This window comes from Myotis daubentonii, chromosome 11 (genome assembly GCF_963259705.1).
Source record: "Myotis daubentonii chromosome 11, mMyoDau2.1, whole genome shotgun sequence".
Taxonomy (NCBI): Eukaryota; Metazoa; Chordata; class Mammalia; order Chiroptera; family Vespertilionidae; genus Myotis; species Myotis daubentonii.
The window spans coordinates 73,086,558-73,112,618 of record NC_081850.1 but is presented as its reverse complement, the minus strand read 5'-3'; the positions used below and the strand labels follow the sequence as shown (position 1 = coordinate 73,112,618).

The following is a 26,061-nucleotide window of genomic DNA, read 5'->3' as shown; positions in this document are numbered from 1 at the left end:
TTTTCAAAATGCTGACACGCCGAGCTCAAAAGGTTCTCCCATCACTGCATTACGGATTAATCAAATGTTTGACCAAATATAGCAGGCCAATTTTTAAGTTGTAATTTTCTATGGCCCTGGAATGATGTTATAAATATCCAAATGGCCTTTGCCACCCCTGTCTAAAGAGTGTTAAAGGAAGTTGGCTTAGAACTCTCCAGTAATTATCCTTCTAACACCTTGGCCTGGACCTACCTGCTGGCCCAGTCTCACCTCCCATCATGCTGCCTTCGTCAGACCAGAGTGCTCAACACTGTCTTCCTGCTCCGGAGTCCAGCACTTCCCCTCGCTGTCAGTGCAGGAAACTCTCCTTGCCAATGCATATACCCTCCCTGTTCTTACAGGATCCCATATACCTGCTACAGCACTTAGTATACAGGTGCAGGTGCAATTACTCTTATCCTGGGTCTCACGTAACTAGGGGACCTCCCGGAAGAGGACTCCTTCTGAGGCACGTCAGGCCTCTGTGCCGAGGCGGACTGGTGTTTGGACTCCTTTGTCTGGGCCAGGGCATAGCTGCAGAGGTGAGGATTGCTACTGAATCCCTAATTCCTGGTCACTGAGACCCCTGGGAGTGGATTCTTGCCCAGGGTGGCCAGGAGTATGGAAATGCACCCGCCAGCCTGTGAGAGGCAAAGGGAAAGAAACCACCATGCTCTGGAGGCCCTGCCATGGCCCAGGCCCTTGCCCAGCTTCAGGGGGGCTCACTCACCACCTTCCCTTCTTTGTGGCCTGCATCTCAACCCACTTCCTCCAAAGCCTGGGTGTAGTAGCTGAGGTCCTGGAGGGCAGGCAGGCGACGCAGAGAGGGGAGCACTGTTCTTCTTCCTGCTGCAGAGAAGGGGTGGGGCGGTAAGGACGGCAGGGTCTGGGAGCGTCATCCCCTGGTGTGGGGTGGCTCCCAGTGAACAGAAAGCAACTTTTCAAGCTGGCTGTCCATGCCACCACTTCTGAGTTCCAGCAGAGCAGACCTGGACCCCAAGTAATCTGCCTACCTTTCTGCTCTTCATTCTGGGCGGGAATTCACTCTTCCATCTCAGCCGGGTGAGATGCTTTTGTCTTTTAAGGCTTAATTACACCCTTATGATTTCCCTAAACCTTGAACACACAAATAGTGCCTTGCCTATTTCTCAGCCGGGCAATGCTCACGATGAAGGCGGAGCCTGTGTCTTCTCACCCCATGGGCCTGGCACCTCAGCTGCTTACAAAGGGTCTGAATGGAGGTGGCTGCGGCTCACACACCGTATTTGACTTCTCTGATAGTGGGGGTTGGGGAGATGCTGCACGTGATAAAACTGGTTTTTACAAAGCAGTGCTGTTTGTACCAAAATATTTAATGAATATGCTGTTAAAATAAAACCAACGGAAGAAATAGTAATACAATTTTACTGGTTTATATTTCAATTCATAAAGTTAACACACTAAGACTACCCTAACACAATGTCCACGCACCTAGATTTAGACGGGCTTACAGCTGTTTTGGTAACTGAACAAGAAAGACACGAAGTGGTGGGGGGAAGGTGGGAGGAGGGCTTGCCACTTGTTACCTCCACGTTAACACAGATGACCTCAGCAAGCGTCAGTACAGCCAATGGGAAAAGATACAAAACAACCCAAGTGTCTACATACAAACCAGCTCCTCTTGTAACCAGCTACCTCCAACCACGCAGAGACGACGACGAACCATCTGCAAGACAGCCTGCCGGCACATCACTATAGAAGTTAAAAGTCTGTGTTTGTTTGTTTGTTTAAAAAAAGGTGCTAAAACCTCCATTCCATAGTTTTGAAGCGAGAACTTGCAGCCCATTTAAACAGCGAGGTTTGCACCCAGCCACACTCCAGGGGAGGACACGGGCCAGCAGGATGGGCCTGGGCGTCCCACATGTACATTTACACAGACACACACAGAGCTCAGTGTCCTCCTCACTTACACAATCTGTTGTGCAAAACACCTGGAATCTTGAAGTGAGGGAGCTTGTCACAACTCTCAGAACGGCAGGGAGGAGAGCAGAACCCAACAGACCTGGAGTGAAATTAAGTGCCCACATAACCACATAATTAAGTTGTGCAGATCAGTCCTAGTCTGGGATTTAAACACTGTCATTTGGGGGCATTGGGAAAAGATATTTTTATATATATATACATATACACACATGACACATTGAGCAAAATAAGATTTGTCCACATTATGATTAATCCAGTCTCATGGTCACCCACCCCAGCCCTGTGAAGTCATTTTGGCAGCTAACACTAAAAAACAACAGGAACCATGAGAGTTGCATAGAATTGATCTGAAACGTGAAAAATGCCAAACCAAAACCTGTGCATCATATAGTTTAACAAAACTAGGCTGCTTCACTGCACCCACGAAACCCTCCTCTTTAAAACAAAGTGCTTCTCCATTACCCAGAGGACCCTCTGCTGGCACTGACGCAGGTAAGAATTACTGGAGTTTCTGATCCTCTGCCCCACCCCACCCAGCCACAGTATATATAACGTGTATTAAAAAAAAAAGTTACAGATTTAGAAAAAAACCCAACAGCCTGAAAAGGTTCCCCCAACTCTGATCATGTCAGCTCAGCCTGTGGGCTGGGTGAACCTGGGAGTCGCCTGGGAGTGATTTCCTAGAGCGTCCAGAGCAGCCGCTGGGCTGGCAGGCCTGTTAGTGTCAGTAGTTAGGAGAGCCTTACCCCAGAGGCGCCTGCTTCAGGAGCTCTGGGCCAATGACCTACCAATATGCCTCTAGGAATCTGACTTAGGTACATCTGGTCCTGGGACATGTCACAGAATCACACATCTGGCCAAAGAAGGCAACAAAAGGTGTTGTGTTTTCTGACGGTGTCTGCAGGCCGCAGCTGCTCTCAGCAAGTCTCTTTCCCTTGAACGCCAGTTGCTGTCTTTATGGAGCTCAGTGTTCGGTTAAACCACGTCTTCTTGGCTGCTTGTACCTCATTTAGGGCAAGGCCCAAATGGTGCTCCAAGTCCTGCAAGAGGAAGACTGCATGAGGATGCTGGCTCCAGTGCCGAAGACGCTGCCTCCCCAAGAGCTGAGCCAGGACAGGAATTCAGTCTATTTACTTTTGAGAGGCCTCTGGAAATTCCCCCTTCTCAAACTGACATGGAAAGAGCTGGAATGCCTAAAGCTGTTAAGCCCTCCTTGTTTCTTGCCTAGTTTATTAACACTGCCTCCTACACAAACACCTCCCTCGTCCACCGCTGCACATCAGGCACACAGAGCTCATGCCCGGGTAAGGCTGCATCATGGACTTGCAGAAAGAACCTTAAAGTCTACACTCCTGAGCAAGGCACTTGAGACGTTGGTCTGGGCCAACACGCAGGCTGTTTCAGATCAGCACCCACATCCACCCCTACCTCCTGGGGCTCCTTGCTGGGCAAGCCCACACCTCCCTGTGCTGCTCCCTCCCCCAGGAATGCCTAATCTTCTTTCTCTTCTGTAGCTGCAACCTGTCCAATTCTTTGATCACAGCTCAGACACTGCTTGCCTGTCCTGGGCAGTCCTATGAGCCATGTCTTAGCTTTGCCGCCCCAGCATTGAGAACAGGGCCTGGCGAAGAGCAGGTACCCAGTGAATGTATGAGATGCGGGAGGCCCAGCCTAAGCTTGGTTCCTTGTGCTCAGCACTGGTGCTGACAGAACTAGCCAGACAGTATAAAGAGGACCAAGATCAGCCCCAATTCCTTCACCAGGAATGGAGGCTCGGATAAATTAGGTAACATGTCCAAAGTCACCAAGCTAGCTACGTGATGGGAGCTGGGACATAAGAGCCGGCATTTATGAAGCCGGCACACACTGTGTAAACCCTTTCTATGCATTATCTCCTTGTCCTCACTCATCATCTCCACTTGCAGATGAGACTGGAATGTAGAGAGGTTACTAACTCAAGGTCGAAGACTCTGATAGTACAGCTGTGACTTGAAAGCACGTATTCTCTGCTCCACCAAGAAGCTCCCAAGCTTGACAGTTATCATTAGGAAAAAGGTCAATGCTTAGGACAGGCCATGTCAACATCCACTGGTAAATAACACGTAACGGGCTTCTTCCCGTGAGCATCGTAGTCAAAGCTGACAAGAGAAAAGAGCCCCAGTCCCTAAAGGTCATGCTGGCGTTCCCCACACCAGGACCCCTCTGGCCAGTCCGAGTCTCCTGGCAGCAAGAGAAGAGGCAGCGCTTTGGTCCCGGGGTGGGGAGGGGGGGCAGGGGGGGGGGCGTGCTGTTACCTGTATCTTACACTCGGCCTCCACCAGTTGCAGCTTGGTCTGGGCCAGCTCCAGTTCCATCTCTCGCAGCTGGTTCTTGAGCGTCTCCTTCTCCTCATCTGTGTCCTCATCTAAAGCTTCCTTAGCTGCGCTGATGCCCTTTATGCGCCCTTCTTTGTTGAAAAGCTCTCGGCAGCGCTCACAGTCATCTACTTTTTGCTAAAATTGAATGTCAGATGTAAAGAGACAAGAAGAGAACTGGTCGTTTAGAAAGTGTGAGCATCACCCTCCTGGAGCCAAGAGGTGGCTTCTCAGTGGGCACCACAGCTTCTGAAAATCTGCCCCCTGTAACCAGGTAGACGGCCTATGGGAAAACCACCTGGCGCTACACACTGAAAGCAGTAAAAACAGTCTGATGTCATGATCCAGTCAGTAATCGTATCTAAGAACCTTGGCTAAAAAATGAAGCAGCAGTGACTAGATACGATTTATGTACAAGGATTTTCACTGCAGAATGAGAGAAGCTACCCAACACCTGGGAGAAATTCAATACAATGGGCTGTATTTATACAGGAAGTATGCAGCCTCTAAGTTTCTGAGGAATTTTTCATAACATGGTAAACAAAAAATGTATCTATAGTTTGGTTAAAATATATAAAATATATTTTCAAAATATATTTTCTTACTCATCAAAATAAGATGCCACTGACTGTAAGAAATATCATCTTATGTTCTTCTAAGAAAACATTCTGCCAACTAAACCAAAACCTGCCCCAACTTCAGAGATGTGAGTGTGAATGCATATCTTAGAATGAATGAAATTGTGTATGTTAAACAGAACAAAGACTGAAAGCATATACAACCAAGTGTGCACGATGGTGATGTTATCTGTAGATAACAAGATTGTAGGGGGTGACCAGCAGGCGTGGCTCAGTGCCTGAGCATGGACCAATGAACCAGGAGGTGATGGTTCAATTCCCAGTATGAGGCATGCAGGAGGCAGCTGATCAATGATTCTCTTTCATCACTGATATTTCTCTCTCTCTCCCCCCTCTCCCTTTCTCTCTGAAATCAATAAAAATGTATTTAAAAAAAGATTGTAAGAGGTTTTTTCCTTATACACTCTTCCAAATTTTCTGCAATGAGTTTTATTAGTTCTGGAATCAGACAACAAATTATATTTAAAAAATAGCTACTGCTGGTTAAACCCTTCTTGTGGGGGCTGGGCATCACCTTGCTCCAGGTAGAATGTTCTAAGCAAACATGGTCATGAGCACAGAGCTCTCCATTTTCCTCTCCACTCAAGCGTAAGTATGTGAGGAAAGCATCTTTCAGTAAATGACTCATCTTAGTAAAATTTGGTAAGTATTCTTATACAGGTACAGCTTAAAGAAAGAAGCATCGTTACAAAAGCTCTCAAATTGGCAACAGCTACACTTTAAAAAGTCAAGTCGTCGTCGTGGCACGTGGATCATTGTGACAGCAGAAGGAAGTGTCCACGCAGGTGGGAGGGACAAGTCACGCCGCAGTCCTGGCCTCCAGGCCCCAGTGCTGCGCAGCATGCACTGCCCACGCGGCAGCACCCGGAATCTAGAGCCGCCTGTTTTGCTTACAAACTCCCCGGAGGAGATGCTGTACACATTTATAAGGACAAGGACCTTGGATTTTGAGATCTAAAGCCAGAGCCCTTTGGGTCTCATCTGTATTCCGCTCCAGAGGACAAGCACAGGATCAGCGGTCAATTACTGAGTCAGGCTGTGGTGTTTTGTCAGCTTCTCTCACTTCTGAAATCAAAGTACCGCCCTTACTCAAAATCTGCAGTGCTGGTTACAGCCATAAACTGAGCTAGGTGCTAGAAAGTTTCTTTGATAAAGGAAGACTTACCCGAATTTTCTCAATTTCCACTTTATTAGCTGTCTGCTGCTTCTCCAATCTTTCACTCAACTGAGAACAAATCTAAAGGAACAGACATAATATCAAATGAAAATCTGGAGCCACACCATCAGCTGCATACTCTGGGCTGGGTCCACGCTCAGCAGCAGGCCTCTGCATCCACCAGCCTGGGACCTGCAGGCCCCCGTCAGCACCACCCATGATGGCCACCGTTTCTGCACCATGAAACACACATGCACAGAAGGTGCGACCTGCACCTGAAATGCTCCCAGGAACACAGTGTGGCTTCACTTATAAGCGCCCACATGCATGCTGGGCACTCACTATGCCTGGTGCTCTACCTACACACTGAGATCGCAACTCTCCCTTACTCTGCAGGTGACCAGCGAGGCAACGTGGCCGGGGCCGGGCGTGAAGTGACTGGTCAGAGCCGGAAGCTCTTGGGTGAGGAGGGGACACAGCCCAATCCCCTGGTGCGTGGACCCACCTGCTTGTAGTCACCGATGATAGAACTGTTTTTTTTAATCTCAGATTCTGCCTTGTCGAGTTCCCGCCGACACATTTCTTTTAGCTGCGTACATGGAAGAGGCAGAAGTGAGTGTTTTAAGGGAAATATAAAGGGCTTCCCACAAAGCCCAGACCTGACTCTGTCAGGGCTCTCCCTCCCTCCTGCTTACTTCTTGGCATCACTAACCCGTTTTCTTGATGCCAGGAGAGGGAGGGAAGAGTCAAAATGTCCCAAAACACCCCACCCCACCCCACTCTGGGGTTTGCTGAAGCTTCTGCCTGAGAGCAACCCGGCCTGTGGGCCTGAGGAGGCCGCAGAGCAGGGACGGAGCTGACGGAGCCCCACGGCCGCCTCAGTAACTGACCTCCCGTCTGTGTAAAGTGCCGTCCCCTCGCACCTCAGGCAGCCCTGTCTGAGACCAGGAGTTACCTTTATGGAAAACTGGGGGGAGGGGACGGGACTGGCCCCAGGGCACCCAGCACCCTAAGCTCTTCCTATGGCTGCAGGTCTGTGCCCCAGGGACTGTAGAGCTGGCTGCGGACAAGCCTTCCAGTTTGCTCTCGGAGGACATGTCAGTGGACAGGTAGAAGAGCCAGACATGTTAGGGTGTTGCTTTCCTTCTGCAGAGATGCTAACCCTATTGTTTGTCACTCAGATGTGGACACACAGGGATTTCTCTTGCCTCACTGTGCTTTAATTATTAAGAATCATTAAGCTTTACACGGTACATTAAAAAGGCTCACGGAAACTGAAGCCACCTGTCCCAGCTTCTCCAGTGCCAACAGGAAGCCTCCAGCCACACTCCCACCATCAAGTGTCCGCAGGACACAGAGGGCTATGGGCGGGCGAAGCTCCCTCACCTGAGCAGACTCCTCCTCCAGCCGTCTCTTCTCTTCTTCTGCATCAATCAACTTCTGTTTGGTCATAAGCAGCTCCTTATTCAGTGCATCTGCCTTTTCCTCAGCCTGAAACATTGAAGAGATGCTGTCAGTGACAAGAACTGAGAGCGGAAGGTTCTGAATCACCCAGCACAACCCCATTTTAAGGGGAACTGTGATGGGGACAGGAGAGGCGATACGTGAGGCTCATGCCCAAGTGCTGGCTCTGCGGTCGGGAAAGGCGCTGGTCCGGAGCACAGCCTGTGGCCTCGGGCGGCCTAGGCTCCGTCCCATCATTCCCCGACCACGTGCCACTGGCCAAGTCACGGAAGCCTGTCTGCGCCTCGCTCTTCATCTGAGGGAGAAAGTGTGGGAAGGACTAACTAAGCACAGTGTCTAGCTCAGTGATGGCGAACCTTTTGAGCTCGGCGTGTCAGCATTTTGGAAAATCCTAATAACTCTGGTGCCGTGTCACATATAGAAATTTTTGATATTTGCAACCATAGTAAAACAAAGACTTATATTTTTGATATTTATTTTATATATTTAAATTCCATTTAACAAAGAAAAATCAACCAAAAAAATGAGTTCGCGTGTCACCTATGACACGCGTGTCATAGGTTCGCCATCACTGGTCTAGCACATAGTAAACACTCGGTAAACAGAAGCTGTCATAATCACTAATAGTTATAATAAATTCTGGTTTTCTTCCTCTAAACTCTCAGTATTTCCTCTGCTTCATCAAACAAGTTCCACATTTTGGTCTCCTTGTCACCTGATAAAGGAAGCCACCCTGCCGGGAGCCGGTCCATCCTTGCTGTTTCAAGGGACCTGGCATATATAGCATACGGTTCTTAATATGTTTGCTAGAACCTGGCTACTGAACCTGGCTAGAGGAACCTGGCTATGATGATCACCCGAATGCTGCCTCCGTGTCATGCCTTCTTCGCCGACTCCGTCCACACCTTTGGGGACCCCTGGACCCGCTGGGGCAGGACCCCGGCATATGGCGCCCGAACAGGGACCCTTAGGTAAGCCCCCCATTCCCCCAGGCAAGCGCCCGCACTCGGGACGGATAGGACTCCACCATAGGAAAAGGGTGGATAGTCTTCGCCGACTCCGTCCACACCTTTGGGAACCCCTGGAACAGGATTCCCTTAGGTAAGCCCCCCCATTGAGAACCTCCACACTCGGGACGGATCGGACTCCACCATAGGAAAAGGGTGGATAGTCTTCGCCGACTCCGTCCACACCTTTGGGAATGCCTGGAACAGGATTCCCTTAGGTAAGCCGCCCCATTGAGAACCTCCACACTCGGGACGGATCAGACTCCACCGTAGGAAGAGGGTGGATAGTCTTCGCCGACTCCGTCCACACCTTTGGGAACCCCTGGAACAGGATTCCCTTAGGTAAGCCCCCCCATTGAGAACCTCCACACTCGGGACGGATCGGACTCCACCATAGGAAAAGGGTGGGTAGTCTTCGCCGACTCCGTCCACACCTTTGGGAACCCCTGGAAAAGGATTCCCCTAGGTAAGCCATCCCCCCATTGAGAACCCCCACACTCGGGACGGATAGGACTCCACCAGGGTGCTACAGACCCCCCTATAGAGGACAAGTAGGGTAAGAAGGTGGATAGTACAGAACTTAGATTGAGAAGATGTGCCATACTGAGTCCAAAGAAAGAAGACTCTGTATTGATCCTTAGATTGAGAAGATGTGCCATACTGAGTCCAAAGAAAGAAGACTCTGTATTGATCTTTTAACATATATGCTTGCTAGCAGAGGAATTAAGGTTACTCCCAGTCAGACAGAACCTTTTATACAAGAAGTATGTCCATGCTTTTCTGAGGAAGGAAAGGTAAATGTAATGGCATGGGAGAAGGTAGGCACAAGGAGCCTTATCCTTAACCCCACTGCAGCCTTTCCACCCCGGGAAAGTGCAGGATTGGCAAGCTCTCCCTGGGGTGATAGATCAGGACTCAGGTAATAGCGGAAAGCGCCAATCCTACTCTTAAAATGGATACAAGAGAGCATTTCAGGTTTTTCTTTTTAATGCCTTTTTAAAAAATAAAAAAGGGGGAATTTGCCGGGAGCCGGTCCATCCTTGCTGTTTCAAGGGACCTGGCATATATAGCATACGGTTCTTAATATGTTTGCTCACCTTCTTGGCGCTGTGTTTTAACCAAGGTCACCTCTCCGAGAAAGGTTGAATCCCCAGGTAGGGATTTTCCCCTGAAGTTAGGGAGGGGATGAAACTCCTTAACTAAGTGCCAGGCGGGTAGTTAATCAATTTAACTACAAACAATCATGCTTAAGCTACATAATCTTTACTCGCTGGAATGGAGATAAGAAACGCTCTAACCTTTGTAATAGAAATTGACAGGATTAGAATCAACTGGTATAAATATAGATGCAACAAGACAACAACAGACAGAATTCAGAAGACAGCAAGACTCAGAACTCAGAACACAGAACTGAGAACACAGGGCTTGGAAGACAGGACCAAGAGAGACAGAGCCTAGGCACAGAACCTACACAGAACTTTCTCTAGAGACAGAAGAACTTCGCTGGCAAGAGCATGCCGGAGGATCCTGGACAGGGACTGGCCTCGGAGCTTGGAGGCAAAGCCTGGCGAGAGAGCATGGCAGGGGATCCTGGACTGAACCTGACTGCGGAGATTGGCAGGAGAGCCTGACTAGAACCTGGTGACTGAACCTGACTGGAGAACCTGGACAGAACCTCTCTGGAGAACCAGCAGAACCTCTCTGGAGATCCAGACCAGAACTTGGCTGGAGATCCGGGCTAGAGATCCTGGCTAGGCTGCTGATCAACTGAACGCTGTCTCCGTGTCATTCCTTCTTCGCCGACTCCGTCCACACCTTTGGGGACCCCTGGACCCGCTGGGGTTGGACCCCGGCACCACCCCTTTCCTGTTTTTATTCCATTAATGGCGATCCTCCACCCGTTTCTCCTAAGACACACAAAGGTCTGGAAGGCAGACCTGTGGGTCCCAGTGAAAATGATATGAGTCCCCGACACGGACAGTCCCAGGACGCCGAGGAATGAAGGACGGTGGCAGCACCGAGGGCAGTGAGGGACACAGCAGTGCACAACATCTTCACACACATTCGGGGGAGCAAGGGCCTCATGGGTCACAGGCACTCCTGGTGCACTGTACCACGTAAGCCCCTGTTAGCCCGCAGCAGCCTGAGCCTCTTTCTAGAACATCAGGAAACCTATGAGCAGGAAGTAGTCTTAGGAGCCTGACAGGGAAACCCACCTAAGTCAGGTGCTGGTAAACTCGCCTATGCACCAAATCCACTGGTTCTTACAAATAAGGTTTTATCATAAGCAAACAGCCATGCTCATTCGTTTACTTACTATCTGTGTGCGGTTAGTTCTGCACCAGTGGCAAAGCTGAAGAGCCGTGACAGAGACCACGTGGCCCACAGAACCGAAGATATTTACTATCTATCCCTTTACAGAAAAAGCTTGCAACCTCTGACCTAAACCCTGAATGAGAGACTACACTTCTTCTAAGGGAGGCCTGTGGTAGAGAGAATGGACAAATGCCCGCCAGAAAAGCCATCACCTCAAACTCAAGATTGGGAGAAGCAAAGAAAGACGGCCTATCTGCCAACAGAAATTCCAGATGAAGTTAAGCATCCTGGGCACCGGGCTTTGTTATAACCGGCAGTGCTTAGTCAACAGGCACAGACTATGCAAGAAACAAAGTCTCTTCTTGCTGTAGGGGGAGGTGAAGAAAATCATAGTGATTACATGCTACTGCCAACGGTGGCAGCATGAGAAGAGCCAGAAGCCTCTCAATCCAACAGTGCTTGGGAGGAAGTTCAAGGACTGAAGGACGGCTTCCTGAGCTCATCACTGACCCCTGTAGGAAGAGGGGGCAGGAATGCTGGCAAGAGCTGTACCTCCAAAGGAGGGTAACTAACCAGAACCACACACACAGGAATTTCACGTGATGAAGGAGAAGTCAGTGTTGAACACAATCTCTCCCTGCAGCAGAGTCAGACTCACGTTATCCAGGTCCTTGCGCAGCGCGATCTTGCTGGTCACAAGCTCGTGGGCTAAGTCATCATTTTCCTGTTCCAACCTCATGTTCGCTTCTTGTAAACGCCTATTCTCCCGCTGAAAGATGAAAAGAAACCAGTTACAGACGCATAAAAATCAGATGAAAATGACAGTGTTTCAGGGCTAACCTTCAAAACTCCCTTGAGTCCTCTGGAACTTGTGGGAGATGTAGCTGGTCCTAATGGGCTACCGATCAATCATTTCAGAAAACTTAACTGATAAGTGACCTCGTCAAGTAGCTATGTCTTATTAACGGTGCCAAAATGCCACCGAACTAACAAACCAGGCCGCTGGTTTGAAGCAAAACAAACTTTTTCTTACTTGCAAACTCAAACTGAAACTTGAATCTAGAAACAGTAGCACTGAATTTTAAAAGGAACGCAACAAGGCTGTTAACAGGCACAATGATAGGAAATGAAAGGCGAACCTCAAATCGTTCGATGGGGTCTTCCTGTTGGGCCTGCTGTTCCCTCATGGTGTGATATTCCTTTTCATATTTTTTCAGCTTCTTCTGACTAATCTGTAGGATAAACCACAGCATGAATGAAAAAGTATCGAAAGTGGTGGGCGCTTCAGGGACTTCACTAAGGACAGAGCTGTCCCAGTCACTATGAAAATGTTGTTTCCTAATTTGGGAGGGAAATCAGCAGAATGGGGCACCGTCCAGGACCCAGAATTCTCACTCAATGGCTACTGTGTCCAGGGTTCTGTTGGGAATAACTGGCTCACAGTTTTTAGTAAGTGTTAGAAGGACCACCGACAGAGAGCTCTTCCTATCTGAGCCTGGGTCCCACTGTCCCTATCATCATCCCCATCCCCATCCCCATCTTATCTAGCACCCACCAGCATGGCTACAAGAGGCTTCAAATCTCTGCCCTCACGTACAGTATTCTTCATCCTCCTCCTCCTCATTTTATATACAACTTAACTGAGGTATAAGGAGGTTACGTACTTTGACCAAGGTCACTCAGTGAGGGGCTGGCAGATCTGGGATTTGAACCCAGGCAGCTCGACTCCACCCGAGGTTTAGCTACAGCCATCTCACTGTCCTACCACCTGTCAACTTTCCTCTCTACTAGCGCCTGTGCTATCAAACAGGCACAATTCTCTCTGTCCTTCAACACACAGCTCTGCTGACCACTCTACTTGGCTGCTCTTCTGCCCCATCAAACTAATGTCCTCTTTCTCTCAAGCTTTTTCTTACCAACAACCACTGCCAACCACAGGTCTATACCCGTCACTTCCACTGCTTCAGGGCCTCTCTGTAATCTCTCTAAGCCAAGCTCCTGCTCTAACTACTCTTTATAAAATATCCTCTTGAAGGTCAGAGTGGTTTCTTTTTCACTCCGTCCAGTGCATTCTCTCTCTTCCAACTAGACTTCAAATCTCTTGACTTTCATGCTTTAGCATGATCAACCCGCTCCTCTCCTCTCAGGAGATCCTTTCTCCCTTCCTCTGAGCTCTCCTCCCGAACAGGCTGTTTCCCCTTTTACTCATTAACCCTTTTCTTTCTTCAATCTGGACCGTAACTAAGGGCTTCCTCAAAACACAACCCTGTCTTTTGTTTTATTCCTTCCTCTAAACCACTAACCCATTCTCTTTGGTGTTTTTAAAATTATATTTTTAAGAATTATAAAATATAAGAAACAGAAAAGTGATGAAACAGGTATATGCAACTTAAGGAATGATTACAAGCTAACGCTCATCCCTTCCCAAAGCTTCAAGAATCAGCACCATGCTGCCTCACAAATCTCAGCTGCCAGTTCCAGGCAATGAGGAAACTGAGCTTGTCTAGTCCAACTTTTCTCATTTTAGAGATGAAGAAACTGAGACCTACAGGGGACGGGACAGGCCCGAGTTTGCAGTGCCTCCAATTCTCCGTCCCACTCACTCGTGCTGCTGGTGTCCCCCCTCCCACCAACTCTGCAGACCCCCGTGCTCCTCGGGGTGCTGCTGTCTGCTTCCACCAGAGCTGATCCTGGCGTCTGGCTGCCGCCCAAGGGGAGGCCACCAGGCACACAGCACTGCGCCCTGGCTGCAGTTATAGAAGTGTCCATTATACACTTGGGGGTGTGGCTACAAGTGGGGGAGTGACATTTTTAAACTCAGATCTTCTGCTGTTTAAGGCCAATGCCAGGGTAAACTTTTATTGTATAATTAGAGGCCCCGGGGCACGAATTCATGCACAGGTGGGGTTGCTCGGCCTGACTGGTGATCAGGGCCGACTGGGCCAGCTAGCTGGGGGGGAAGGGACCGCAGCCAGCGGGGGGGGGGGGGGGGGGGGACCGAGGGAGGTTGGCCGGCTGCAGGAGGTTGGCTGTGGAGCACACTGACCACCAGGGGGCAGCTCCTGCATTGAGCGTCTGCCCCCTGATGGTCAGTGCACATCATAGCTACCAGCCAGTGGTCCGGTAACAGTCACTTAGGCTTTTATATATATAGGTGTCATTCACAAAGAAAGCACCTAAATAAAACATCTGCATGATCAATAAGTGTATAAACTATCCTAACAGATCAATAGTGGAGCAACAGAAACTAAAGATGTGTGGGAGGCAAAAACCGCCTCCCAGCGCTCTCTGCTGTCAGTGTGGTAAATAACAAGGAGGGACTGGTTACGAGTCTCCCCTTAGTGCTTCATTAAAAAAAAAACAAAAAAAAACTAACATTAAATCCTACAGAACATTCATTCTCACAAATCTTCAGGATTCTCCAACTTTCATTCTCATATGCAGGGGCAAGGAAGAATTAACAATTTTTTCCTATAAACATACATTTTAAAAGGCTAATTACAAAATAATGTCTTCTACATTTCATTACCCCTAATTATAAAAGCTTCGTTCTCAGACTAAAGGGCTGGTTCTCCCTCAACACTGGCACAGCTGTGCGTGTCTAACGAGCACCTGATAAATGCTGGACCCTCTACATTCGGTTATCTCATGGATTCTTAGATTTTCGTGATAAGACATGGGCATTTCTTTATGCATTTCCCATATTTTTCAAGTTTTCTGCAGTGAGCATAAGGTGCTTTAATAATTAAGTATACAAAGTACATGCTGTTAGAAAGAACTCTCATAATGACTCTGGGCTTCTGTACCAGGACTGAACACAGGCAAAGCTCCGTCTTCTGCGGAGCTTGTGGCCCAGACCTTCTCACCGGCTCAGGCTCCCTTCCCACTGCTCAGCCTCACTGGTTCTGTTTCCTTCTTACTCCCTCCCTCCCTTAAGCCCTTACCCACCAACCCCATCACAAACAAAAATAAGTAAAAGCAGCACTGCTTATCATGGGCTCGCACTGACCCTGCCTCTCAGAGCATGGATGGCTGCACACCAGAGCCAATAGTTCAGGCTGTCTCTGAGGCACAGACCCCACAAAGAAGGCTGACTCCTGACCCCGCAATGGGGAATGGAGAGGCACCAGCAGCAGAGGCACCAATGCAGCCTCCACATGCAGTGGCACCCAGGAGAGACCAGCACCCACCTCTCGCCTGCCTGTCTCATTATCAGTCCCCAGGTCAGAATATTTCTCCATCCCCTGCCCACACAGAGTGCACAGAAACGATGAATTACATTGACCACCCTTTACATCTACCTTTCCTCTGAATGGAAATGGCAACAAAGTGAGCGTCCAATGCAAGCCTGGCCCCTCTGCCTGCACAGGCCCACACCCTCTTCACCTCTCAAATGAGCGCTCCAACATCACTTCATTAGGAACCCTTCCCTGACACCTCCTTCCCCCATCAGGCAGGTCTTTCCTTATATATTCTCATGACATCAGGGCAATTCCTTCATGCACCTGTCCAAGTCCACAATTATTTACTTATATGCTTACTTAATTGTCTGTCTTCCCAGTAGGTAGCAGGCCTCATCTGCTTTGCTTACCACCATATCTCCAGTGCCCAAGTTTAATGCCTACAACACAATCGGGACTCCAATAATCAGATACTGAACAAATCAAAGCCAATGGCCATCCTTTAAATCTATAATCAGGATGCAGCAGGGGCATTTATTTACCCAACAACTGAGCACAGCTAAGGGGAATGTTCTTTGTAGGCATTACAATACAAAGATGTATACAGGTCACAATATGCGAACTCCACAGGGCAGGAACTATTATTCATTGCAAAATTCTGAATGCCTGACCCAGAGTAAGCATGAAAATACTTAATGAATAGAGAGACAGTCCCCACTCTAAAAAGTTCAAGGGTCATTTTGTCTGTCTCTTAGTTATACCAATAACATTTTAATTGAATTCAGGAAGTAGGACAGCTATGGAATCAGCCCCAGAGCTAGGAATCACACCCTCTATTGGCTGACACCTCTAAGGAGGCGGTGGAAATCACAGCTTCACACACAGTGGCATTTTTGCCCTGAGAGATTATATCTGAACCCTGGCTGGGTGGCTCAGTTGGTGGGAGCATAGTCCCTTACACCAAAAAGGTTGCAGGTTTGATTTCAGGTCAGGGCACATATCTAGGTTGTGGGTTTGACCCCTCAAGGCGCATAATGAAGGCAACTGATCGATGTCTCTCTCACAGCAATGTCTCTCCTCTACACCCCTCCACCCCCCAAAAACAACACTAAAAAGTATATCCTCAGGTGAGGGTTAAAAAAAGGTATTTAAAAGTTTTTGTTTAAATGTTCTTTTGGGGGGAGGGGATCTAAGAGTTTCCTGGGATAAGACCAAGTTTGTACTAAATTTAGGTAAAACCAATGTTATACCCACTGCAATCTGTACAGAGGTTCCTAACATGTCAGGAATAGAACCAAACTGAAAGTGTCCTGAGAGCCATGGTTGCCATAAAAAGCGATGTCCTCATCAAAGAGCACAGAAGGCAACTCTGCCCTACCCACCCACAGCAACAGACATTCTACATCCCATCCCAGAGGGCTCCCAGGCTCCCTGAGGCCCAGCCATACACAGTCCCCAGTTAAGAGACTTAGAATTCGACAGTGGAGACTTGGAACTTGTCAGTTTGACATTTTGGTGGAAGTACAGAGCTAGTCCCAAATCCCTCCCTTTGGTGACCCACTATCAATCTTCACAGGAATCGGATACTGCTCTCTCTTCACACAGGGGCCACATGCCCCGGGAAAGGCAGCACCTGCCAGCCTCTGGCACAGGCAGGGATGTCAGGGCCCAGAGTGGGAGAAAGGGAGTGGCTGCAGACTTGCCTGGGAGGGGGGGTACAGTCTGCAGGTGGACAGACCAAGACTCGAGTCCTGGCTCTGCTAATGACTCTGTGTAACTAAGGTCAAGCTGCCTTACCTCGGCTTCAGGCTCATCTGTGAAAACCACCACAAGCCTTTTAAGGACTGATGTTATGAGGATCACATGATATCAAACATTTGAAGAGCTGAGTGCCCCGCAGAGTGAGGTCTTTCACTTGGTGGTAGCTACTACTTTTATTAATAGAATCAGAAGCAGAACTATCCTCTGCACATGTGCTGCAGAGAATGAGCCATTTAAACAAAGCCCATTTCACACAAAAGAGCAGGAAATGGGCTGCTGACAGGAAAGAGGAGCGAATTCCCAAAGGCCCCTCGCTGGGCTGGAGACACAGGGAGTCCGCAAAGGTGGGAGGATGAATGTTAGTGGCCTGCATGGCAGGGTTCAAGGATACTGTCTGGGTGAGTGGGTGGGTAGGAAGAGGTCTTGTACGTTAAGGAGATCCTGACTCCAAAGTCCTCATAGCTAAAATAAAGAAATCTGACCAAGCCCACCTCCCTCTTGTTGAATGCTTGGTTAAGACTTGGCTTTTCAGTAGTTAGAAGAACCTGAGATTCACACAGGACTGTCAAGATAACAAGATACCTCTATACCTACCATTTTATTTAATCTTCCAAACACCTCTCTGAAATGGGTATAGCAGGAATTATCACCCTCATTTTATTGATGGGGAATCGAGACCTAGACAGGTACAGTGACTGCTTAGTGACGACGCCAGCACAAGAACAGTGATCCGGGGTGATTCTTGCTTCTTATCCATCTCTGCAGCATGCTCAGTACTGAGGACAGTTCTTGACACGTAAGAAAATCTATAAATGTTTACTGACTTTAACTGACTTAAGGAGATACCTGGGCAGAGGAGGTCAAAACAGGGCAGGCCAAGAGATCACCGGTGTTAAGGGATGATATGATCATCCGAAGATGAGCAGCTACATTAAAGGCTTCATCTTTATGGCTCTCTCTCCAACCCCGCTGTGTTAACCTACCCTGGGTCACAGGGCACAGGCAGAGCCAGGATGAGAGCCATGCGACTCCAAGGCCTGCCCTTGTAACCACTTGAAACAAATCAACATTCTATTTAATCTCTGGGCCTTTTTATTTCATTTGTTCATACAGTTCAGACTCAAACTCGCTCTAAAATCACTAAATAGAATTAGGCATTCTGGTCCTACCATCAGAGTATTTTTCTAAAATGCAGAAGCAAATTAGTAGCAGAGAACTCAAACACAGATAAGCACCAGGGGAGACCAACTTATTAAAATAAGAAGGGAGTGACCACTGCCTACCCTTACGACATTGAAAAATTTAGGGTATAGTGCAGAGAAAGAGCAGCCACTCAGGAGTTTCCTCATGAAAATTCAATTCTAAAAGGTTACAACAAGCAAAGAAGTAAAACTATAGCCTGGTCTAGTTACAGGGAAAACTGAACTTAGGTACAGTGTAGACACAGAGTTTCAACACTGACACAGACTAAGCTTGTCCTGTTCACTCAGTCCCTCCTTTACAGTAAAGCACAGTGACAATAAGCATTGCCTTTAGAGTCAAACTCCCAGGATCTAATCCCTATTCCATCACTTAGAAATTTTATACCCTTTGGGAGTTTTCTTCAATTTTCTAAGCTTTATGTATACATTTGAAAAATGACCTCATGTCGTCATTGCAATGATTAGCTTACCATGTATAGACGCTACGGAAGATTCTGTGAACACACCAAGGAAAGACTGATGAAGTCACTGCAATCATAGAGCTTAAAGCCCTAATCCTAATGGACATTAACTACACAAATGATAAGAGCAGAGAATGATATTCAAACTAGTGTGGCTTTTAGCTCATAAATAAAAATATTCCCCAAGGAAAAGATTCCCAAATGCAAAAGAGTTTTCTGTTTCCCCAAATAGCAAGTGATTAGGACTGCATTAATTTGGAGGTACTGCTATTTGATTTTTGTAATAATATCTTTTCTTACAGGTAGTTTGAAGTCTAGCACAATTACTTTATAAATTCTAGTGAAACAGTGGTTCAGAAATTACATTTCACCTTAGTGAGGATTCTACAACAAAAGGGTCAAGTCTTCAAGCTTTATCTAAGAAACCAACTCAGCCATCTCTTTCAGCTGTTTCCTGTTTCTTCTAAACTAGCCTCATATATCTGACTTATTTTCTAAAATACCTGTAAAGACATAAAGAAACCGTTGCTTTAACATAATTCTCAAATCAAAAATTTAAAAGATCTAAATGTGATTGTATTCCCATCCCCCTCTAAATAATGCATAGTACAGTTATGAGTATGAATGGGTTATGGAGCTACTAGGGCCATTCATTAACTCCTAGAACAATCGTTAAAAATGAAATTCCTTTTAGACCTCATAACAGAAGTGAAAAAATTTTTCTATTTCAGGGCACTGACCCATAAAAAAAGAGAAAATCAATGGACCGCTAAATGAGTTTTTATACATGCTATTAAATTACAGATGAAGAACAGGAGATCAAAAATTCCTCAAAAAATAAATATGTTAGTCCCATAATAAATTAAGTAGAAGGGGAGAAGTAAAAGGGTAGAAAAGAGAGAAAAGACAGACATAAAGGGACACACACAGGTACAGGGAGGAATACAGACCTTTTTGAACAACACCTCCATCTTGTGGCTGTTTTGGGTATTGCCACAATAAACTTAACTCCTGTTGTATTTCTGCAAAGGAGTGGAAAGCACATTGCGAATGCAAAGTCTGAAGGCCTGAGTTCCACTAGGGCCTGTCAGTGCCCAGCCAGTACCACTTGGGTAAGTTACCTGACTTCTGTATGCCTCAGTTTCCACACTTGATTTGCCCTATGTACCTCATAAAGTACCATATGGAAGAAATGAGATACTTCCAAAAACTATACAAATACCAGAAATTACAACATTATAAATGTTACAACAATGACAATAAGAAAAATAGAACTTTGTTTCCTGGACTGCATGTGTGGCAAAGGAGTCTCAATCAGGAAGCACAACTCTGAAAACCAAGCCACAATTTTTTAAAAATAAAAATATAATGGAATGGAATTTCAATGAGCCAGAGTCAATGTTTCATTTCTAAATTGTACACCAAAAAGTTAAAAAGCTAGATTCCAAACCATTCCACAGCAGGAGCCCCCTTCTCCATGTCCAGAGGGACTCTGCCCCCGCAGGCGATCACACACACTCCGTGCTGACTGAGGTGCTCCCAACCTCATGCTGCCCACATAACACACGCAGGGCTTGCCAAGGATTTTCTTATTTTGCGCTGGCATATTATACTGTGACTAAGGTTCTTTGCTGATAATTGGCTCAACTCTCCATTAATATTTGCTGGTATTCAAGTATAGCTGCCAGAGCATAACTAATCATTACTAACTAAACTGTGCACACCATATCCCACCTTTAGCAGAAAAATCTCATTCGCTCATGTCCTGGTGAATCTGTAAGGCTTTCCAGGCTGTGAATCAATTTAAAAAATTACTATCTTTCTCACCCTGAAACCATGTTGCAAGTAGGGGTATCATCCAAAGAGCACCCCCGCCAAGCAGAGTTCTCCAGGGCCAGAAGGAATTACATATCTAAGTACAAAACGTGTGTGCTGTGCAGCCTTGTCTGCCTTAACTCCTTGAAAGCAGAGGCAAGAAAAAGAAGACATTAGACACCTCCCATCTGGCCTACGGAAAAAAGGATCCATATATTATTAAAGTGTTTCAAGCTAATGAAAACCCAAAAGGTAAAACCTTCGCTGGAAGCTACTTTTAAGCCTTGCCCAAATCCATGTGAACCCTTGTTTGTAAACCATTTGGTAGAAACTCAACAGCATATTCATTTATTCACCTATTCAACCACTATTTATATGGCAGATTCTGTTCTTGCGCTGGGGACTCAGAAGCAAGAGATAAAGTCCCCTCTGTCATAGGCTTAATTCTAATGTAGAGGGAGAATGAATAACCAAATAAACAAGATAGCGTGAAGCAGTGATAAGAGGAAAATAAGATAGGAGCAGGAGATAAGGGTTGGGGGAGCTGCTACTTTAAACACTGTAATGAGAGAGGGCCTCTCTGATGGCATGATATTTGAGCCCAAGACTGAATGAGGCAACAGTGAAGCTAGACGGACACCGAGGAGAACATTACAGGCAGAGGCCGAGGAGTGAACATGTTGGCCTGTTTTAAGAACAGCAAGGAGGCCAAGTGTCTGAAGTGGAAAGAGTAAGGGGGGAAAGTAGTAAGTAGGAGATAAAATCAGAGGTCAGATGGTGGCAGGCCTTGCAGGCCAAGGCTAAAACTCAAGTTTTATTCTTAGAAGCTTTAGTTGTAAGCAAGAGAGATGGGATCAAGAAAAGCCGGGGAAGAAACCAGTGTGGAAACAGGAAGACCAAGCAGTCTTTTAGAATATTCCAGGAGAGAGGTGATGAGGAGGTTAGACTAGGGTGTTAGTGATGACGGGAGCAGGAAGTGACCAGATTTAGGATACATTCTGATAGTAGGGCTTGCATGTGGAGTAAGATGGGAAGTGTGACAGAGAGTCCGGGATGATACTGAGATTTGTGGCCCGAGCAACCAGCCGGGTACCACGACCTGAGATGGGACACTGAGAAAGAGGCAGATCCTCCTGTGTGCTGACCCAGGCTGAGGTGGAGACAGACTCAGAGAACCTCAGAGCTCACTTGGTTCTCTGCTTTGTGCACAAACCAAACATCCATGAAAATGTCCCTGAGAAGTGTTTCATATCTGCTTCAAAACCAGAGAGGAAGTAACCACAGTAGCAGCCACCATGTCCTGAACCCTTACCAGTTAGCAGGCACTGTGGCAAACAGGCACTGTACATATGCTGTAGTTAATCCTCACACACAAAAGTACTGAGCCTCAGTACTTGGCACTGGTAAAATATCATTAAATGTTATCCATAATACTTGTGAAGTATGTCACCTTTTAATTTGAATAATAACTTCAATGACTATCTTAATTTCTAGAAGTTCTATTTCCTTTTCTTTTTAAACACCCCATTCATTTTACCTTATCATTTCTGTTCTTTCTTGGGATAATAGATAGTTTGTACCCACCCTTTCAAAAACACAGCAGCAAGGCCAAGGTCCTGCTGGAGGCCCAGTCACATTGTGTGTCTGTGTGAGCATGAAATACCTACCAACGCCTCCACATTCCACAGGACGCTCTTTATCAGTTCACACACACTAGCTTCGAGCTACTTTGCTTCAGGTACCTGGGCATTTCTCTTTTTTCTTTCAAGTTCATTCAGGTATTTTAACATTTCTTGGGCCTTATTTTATTTAGCATCTCTAAGTGTCTAAGGAAGGTTGGCCTGCGTTAGCTCAGTCTGACATATAACTAGAACCAGAGTCCAATATTACAATACAGATGAGGAGACAGCCTCTTAAGTAACTGACTAGCTCTGAATTCAGGTCTCCCTGATACCCAGTCCGTGCTCTCGTCATAGACGGAAGCTTCTTGCTCACATCTGCCCGACACACTAATTCCAGTTCTACTCTCTGGAGTCACATAAAGTAAACAAGACTTTTATGCACCTTAAAGAATATGAATACAACTATTTATTCTGTCCCCCATTTGCCTCCAGCTGAAAATTCCAAACTAAACTCCTTCAATTACTTGATCTTCTTTAAAACCAAATTGTTTTATAACCCTATGTTTTTTACCTTACGATTTTGTACAAATCATAAATGCCATTGGAAGTGAAAAACAAAGTGGGTTTCCCTCATGTATTAGTTTCTTATTAGGGAATTTCTGACCACAACAATACATACTGAAAGTTAAAGGACAGCACAATAGAAATCACAAAACTTGTGTTCTGCCACTAACTAGCTATAGGACTAGAGAGAGCTATAAGCTCTTTTTGCTTTGGCTTGTCTTCAAAATGGGAATGATAATATCTTTCCTAGAGTTCAAAGGCTGGGGGAAGCAGTAAGATTTAATGCATAGGATATAACACAAGAAAATATTTGGAAGGCTGAGGGGTGAGGAAAATGGAGAGATGTCAGTCAAAGGGTACACACTTTCCAAGAATCTAAGAAAGAGAATGATGGCTATAGTTAACAAGACTACTGTATACTTGAAAGTTGCTATGAGCAGAACTTTAAAGCAGAACTTTGTGATGTTCTCATCATCACAACAACAACAAAAACACGGTAACTTTGTGAGATGAAGAAGGTGGCCACTAATCTTACTGTGGTAAACATTTGGAAATATATACATGTGTCAGATCATCACGCTTACACCTTAAACTTACCTAACATTACATATAAAGCTGGGGAAAAACAGAAGTATCTAATTTGAGATCTTATGGGAGAATCATTTAAGTCTAAACTGGGAAGGAAATGCAAAGTGTCAAAAAATTTCCATTACAACTGATGAATTGATATATGGTGCATACCTGGCATTCTGATGTTGTTTGTGATTTTATTTTTATTTTTGATGCGGGAAACATTGTTATTCTTAATTATGTCAACCAGACATTTTCTCTATGTTGTATTATGTAAGTTAAATATAAGGAAGAATTATCCAAAATGAGGAGAAAGTGCCCTAGCCGGTCTGGCTCAGTGGATAGAGCGTCCTGTGGACCAAAGGGTCCCGGGTTCGATTCTGGGCAAGGGCACGTACCTTGGTTGCAGGCTCCTCCCTGGCCCGGGCCCTGGTCAGGACTCGCAGGAGGCAACCAATCGATGTGTTTCTCTCACATCGATGTTTCTCTCTGTCTTTCCTTCTCTCTTCCACTCTCCCTAAAAATCAATGGAAAAATATCCTCAGGTGAGGATTAACAAAAAGAGAAAGTGTATGAAAATTTTTTTTGGAAAAATATACAAAATAAAATATTATTTAAGTGTATTATAAATGTTATTAGTTTGATCAGCAATAGTGAGACATTAACTGAAAAAAAAAAATCTAAATTAATGCAAAAATTATTTTACCTTCATGTTGCAAGCCAATTCCATGAGCCTCTTTGCATTCTCTTCCGAGCGGTACCTCTTAGGAAGCTGGACCCTGAAGAACTTCAAGGCACCTTCAAAGTCTGTCAAAAGCAAGTCATCCTTCGACGTCTAGAAAAAGAGACAGAACTGTGTGGAGAAAAGGTTCTTTGCTTTAAGGCTGCACAAGAAGCATTTTATAATCCCAGCAGCTTTCTAAGCCCCAGAAGATAGGTCTCTGCTCCATCAGAGCCACGTGCTCATCTCCACTGCCAGGGACAATGTCCAGGCACAGTGGCTGTTAGAACAAGACTAAGACCCAAGCTACTGCAAGTGCTGAACCGAGAACAAAAGATGACTCAGCTTATGAATAAATGTGTACCTTCAATAATCCAAGGGCAACATTAAAAATAACACTGATTCCCTAAAAGAGAAAACACAAAAAGAACATTTTTAGTGTTTACATCTGGACTATGAAGCCATTTGTCTTCAGAATACCCCACAGTTTTAGAGCAGTTGTAAAATATTAAGAAATGGAATTATCTTGAAAATACCTTGGAAAATAAAAACTAGAGCCACTGCTGAAACACCACGTAAAGTAGATCCAGTCTCCCATTCTTGTGAGAGAAGAGCTTTTCTAGCCCCATTCTCACATTCAACAAGAATACTTTCCTACACTTCCCAACCAAAACATCAGACTCATAAAATTATGATCAGGCCCTGGCCAGTGTGGCTTAGTGGATAAAGCATGTTGGACCACACACCCAAGGGTCACGGGTTTGATTCCTGGTCAAGGGCACATACCTGAATTGCAGGTTCGATCCTGGCCCCAGTGGGAGTATGTGCAAGAGGCAACCAGTCAATGTGTCTCTCACATGATGTTCTCTCTCTCTCTTCCCCTCCTTCCCTCTCTCTCTAATAATCAATGGAAAAATAACCTCGGGGAAAGATTAACAACAACAAAAATTATAATCAGAAAATAATTCCTGTGGAACTTTAAAAAATAAATAAATAAATAAATATATATATATATTTTATTTCAGAGAGGAAGGGAGAGGGAGAGAGAGAGAAACATCAATGATGAGAGAGAATCATTGATCGGTTGCCTCAATCCGGGCATGTGCTCTGACCAGGAATTGAACCATGACCTCCTGGTTCATAGGTCAACACTCAACCACCAGCCAGACTAATTCCCATAGGACTTGATTTTGTGTGGCCCCACTCGAGGTACAGCAATCACTCTGAAGCCTGTTGGTGTCCTGAACCAACCCTGCTCCAGGCTCCCTCCAAACTGCCCTCCTTCATCTGACTAGCTGGGAGTCGGGGGATGGGGGCAAAGGACAAATGAGGGGAGGCATTAACATCTGCTGATCAAATTAAACTATTTAAGTTTCTGGACCTCAGTTTCCATAACTAATATTCTCCCAAGGGTTTTCTGAGCTAATTAGTTTGGAAATTTTATTTAAATTATTTAGCATGCTACTGGGCTCCTAACTACTTAACAAATGGTTGTTTTTAATAGTAAAAACTGGACAACTCAAAGGTTTGAGATTAGGAATTGGTTACACAAAATATGGTATACCCAAATGGGATACTTGGCAGCAATAAGAGTAATGGTATATTCGGTAATGTTATTTCTCATAATGTTTCAAGCTGGATAGAAGGTACAAATTCTTTAATGGACTTTCATATGTTTTGCACATGGTAAGCTTATATAAAAAGAAAGATGGTATTGATGTGTATCGAGATATGTTCAAGTACATGAAATGAAAAAAGAGGTTACCAAATAGTATATATAGCATAATCATATTTTTAAATATATACTGACCCATAATATGCATTATTATATAATATTCCATATAGAAAAAATACTATTCCATCTAGAAATTACATAGGCACATATATAAACACAAAAAAAGCTAAAAGAATGAATATGTATCAAAATGTTAAAAGTAGTTACCCTCTGGACAGTGAGATTAGATGTATCTTTAAATCTTTTTGCTTATATTTTCTACAGTTTCTATAATAAACATATATTTTTGAAATTAGTAACTTTTTTCTTAAATACACACACATACACCCCAAAACCCAAAACTATGCTGTGGCAAAGACTGTTATTTATTATCTACTTTCTTTTAGCAATAAAACCCCACCCCACCCATTTTTTAGCTAATTCCTACCAAGCTTTAAAAAAAAATAAATCTCTCTTGCAGAGAGGAGTGGTCATGTACCTAAGCGCATTTCTCCTCACCAATAAGAGTAAG

General features: G+C 45.6%; 1 protein-coding gene across 8 annotated transcripts in view; it reads right to left on the bottom strand.

The window, feature by feature from the left end:
• Positions 1 to 1,417: 1,417 nt before the first annotated feature.
• The window catches only part of RABGAP1 (RAB GTPase activating protein 1), a 143,123-nt gene continuing 118,479 nt past the window's right edge, over positions 1,418 to 26,061 (bottom strand). For 7 of the 8 annotated variants that reach the window (XM_059657934.1, XM_059657932.1, XM_059657933.1 and 4 more), the window contains 9 exons: positions 24,180 to 24,221; positions 23,801 to 23,929; positions 12,058 to 12,150; positions 11,577 to 11,687; positions 7,518 to 7,622; positions 6,637 to 6,720; positions 6,141 to 6,212; positions 4,278 to 4,475; positions 1,418 to 3,023 (listed from right to left, as the gene is read on the bottom strand). In XM_059657934.1, coding sequence (XP_059513917.1) covers positions 2,901 to 3,023; positions 4,278 to 4,475; positions 6,141 to 6,212; positions 6,637 to 6,720; positions 7,518 to 7,622; positions 11,577 to 11,687; positions 12,058 to 12,150; positions 23,801 to 23,929; positions 24,180 to 24,221 — 957 coding nt within the window. In that variant the 3' untranslated portion in view covers positions 1,418 to 2,900. The remainder of the gene's footprint in view (positions 3,024 to 4,277; positions 4,476 to 6,140; positions 6,213 to 6,636; positions 6,721 to 7,517; positions 7,623 to 11,576; positions 11,688 to 12,057; positions 12,151 to 23,800; positions 23,930 to 24,179; positions 24,222 to 26,061) is intronic. The other variant, XM_059657935.1, reaches the window with a different exon arrangement.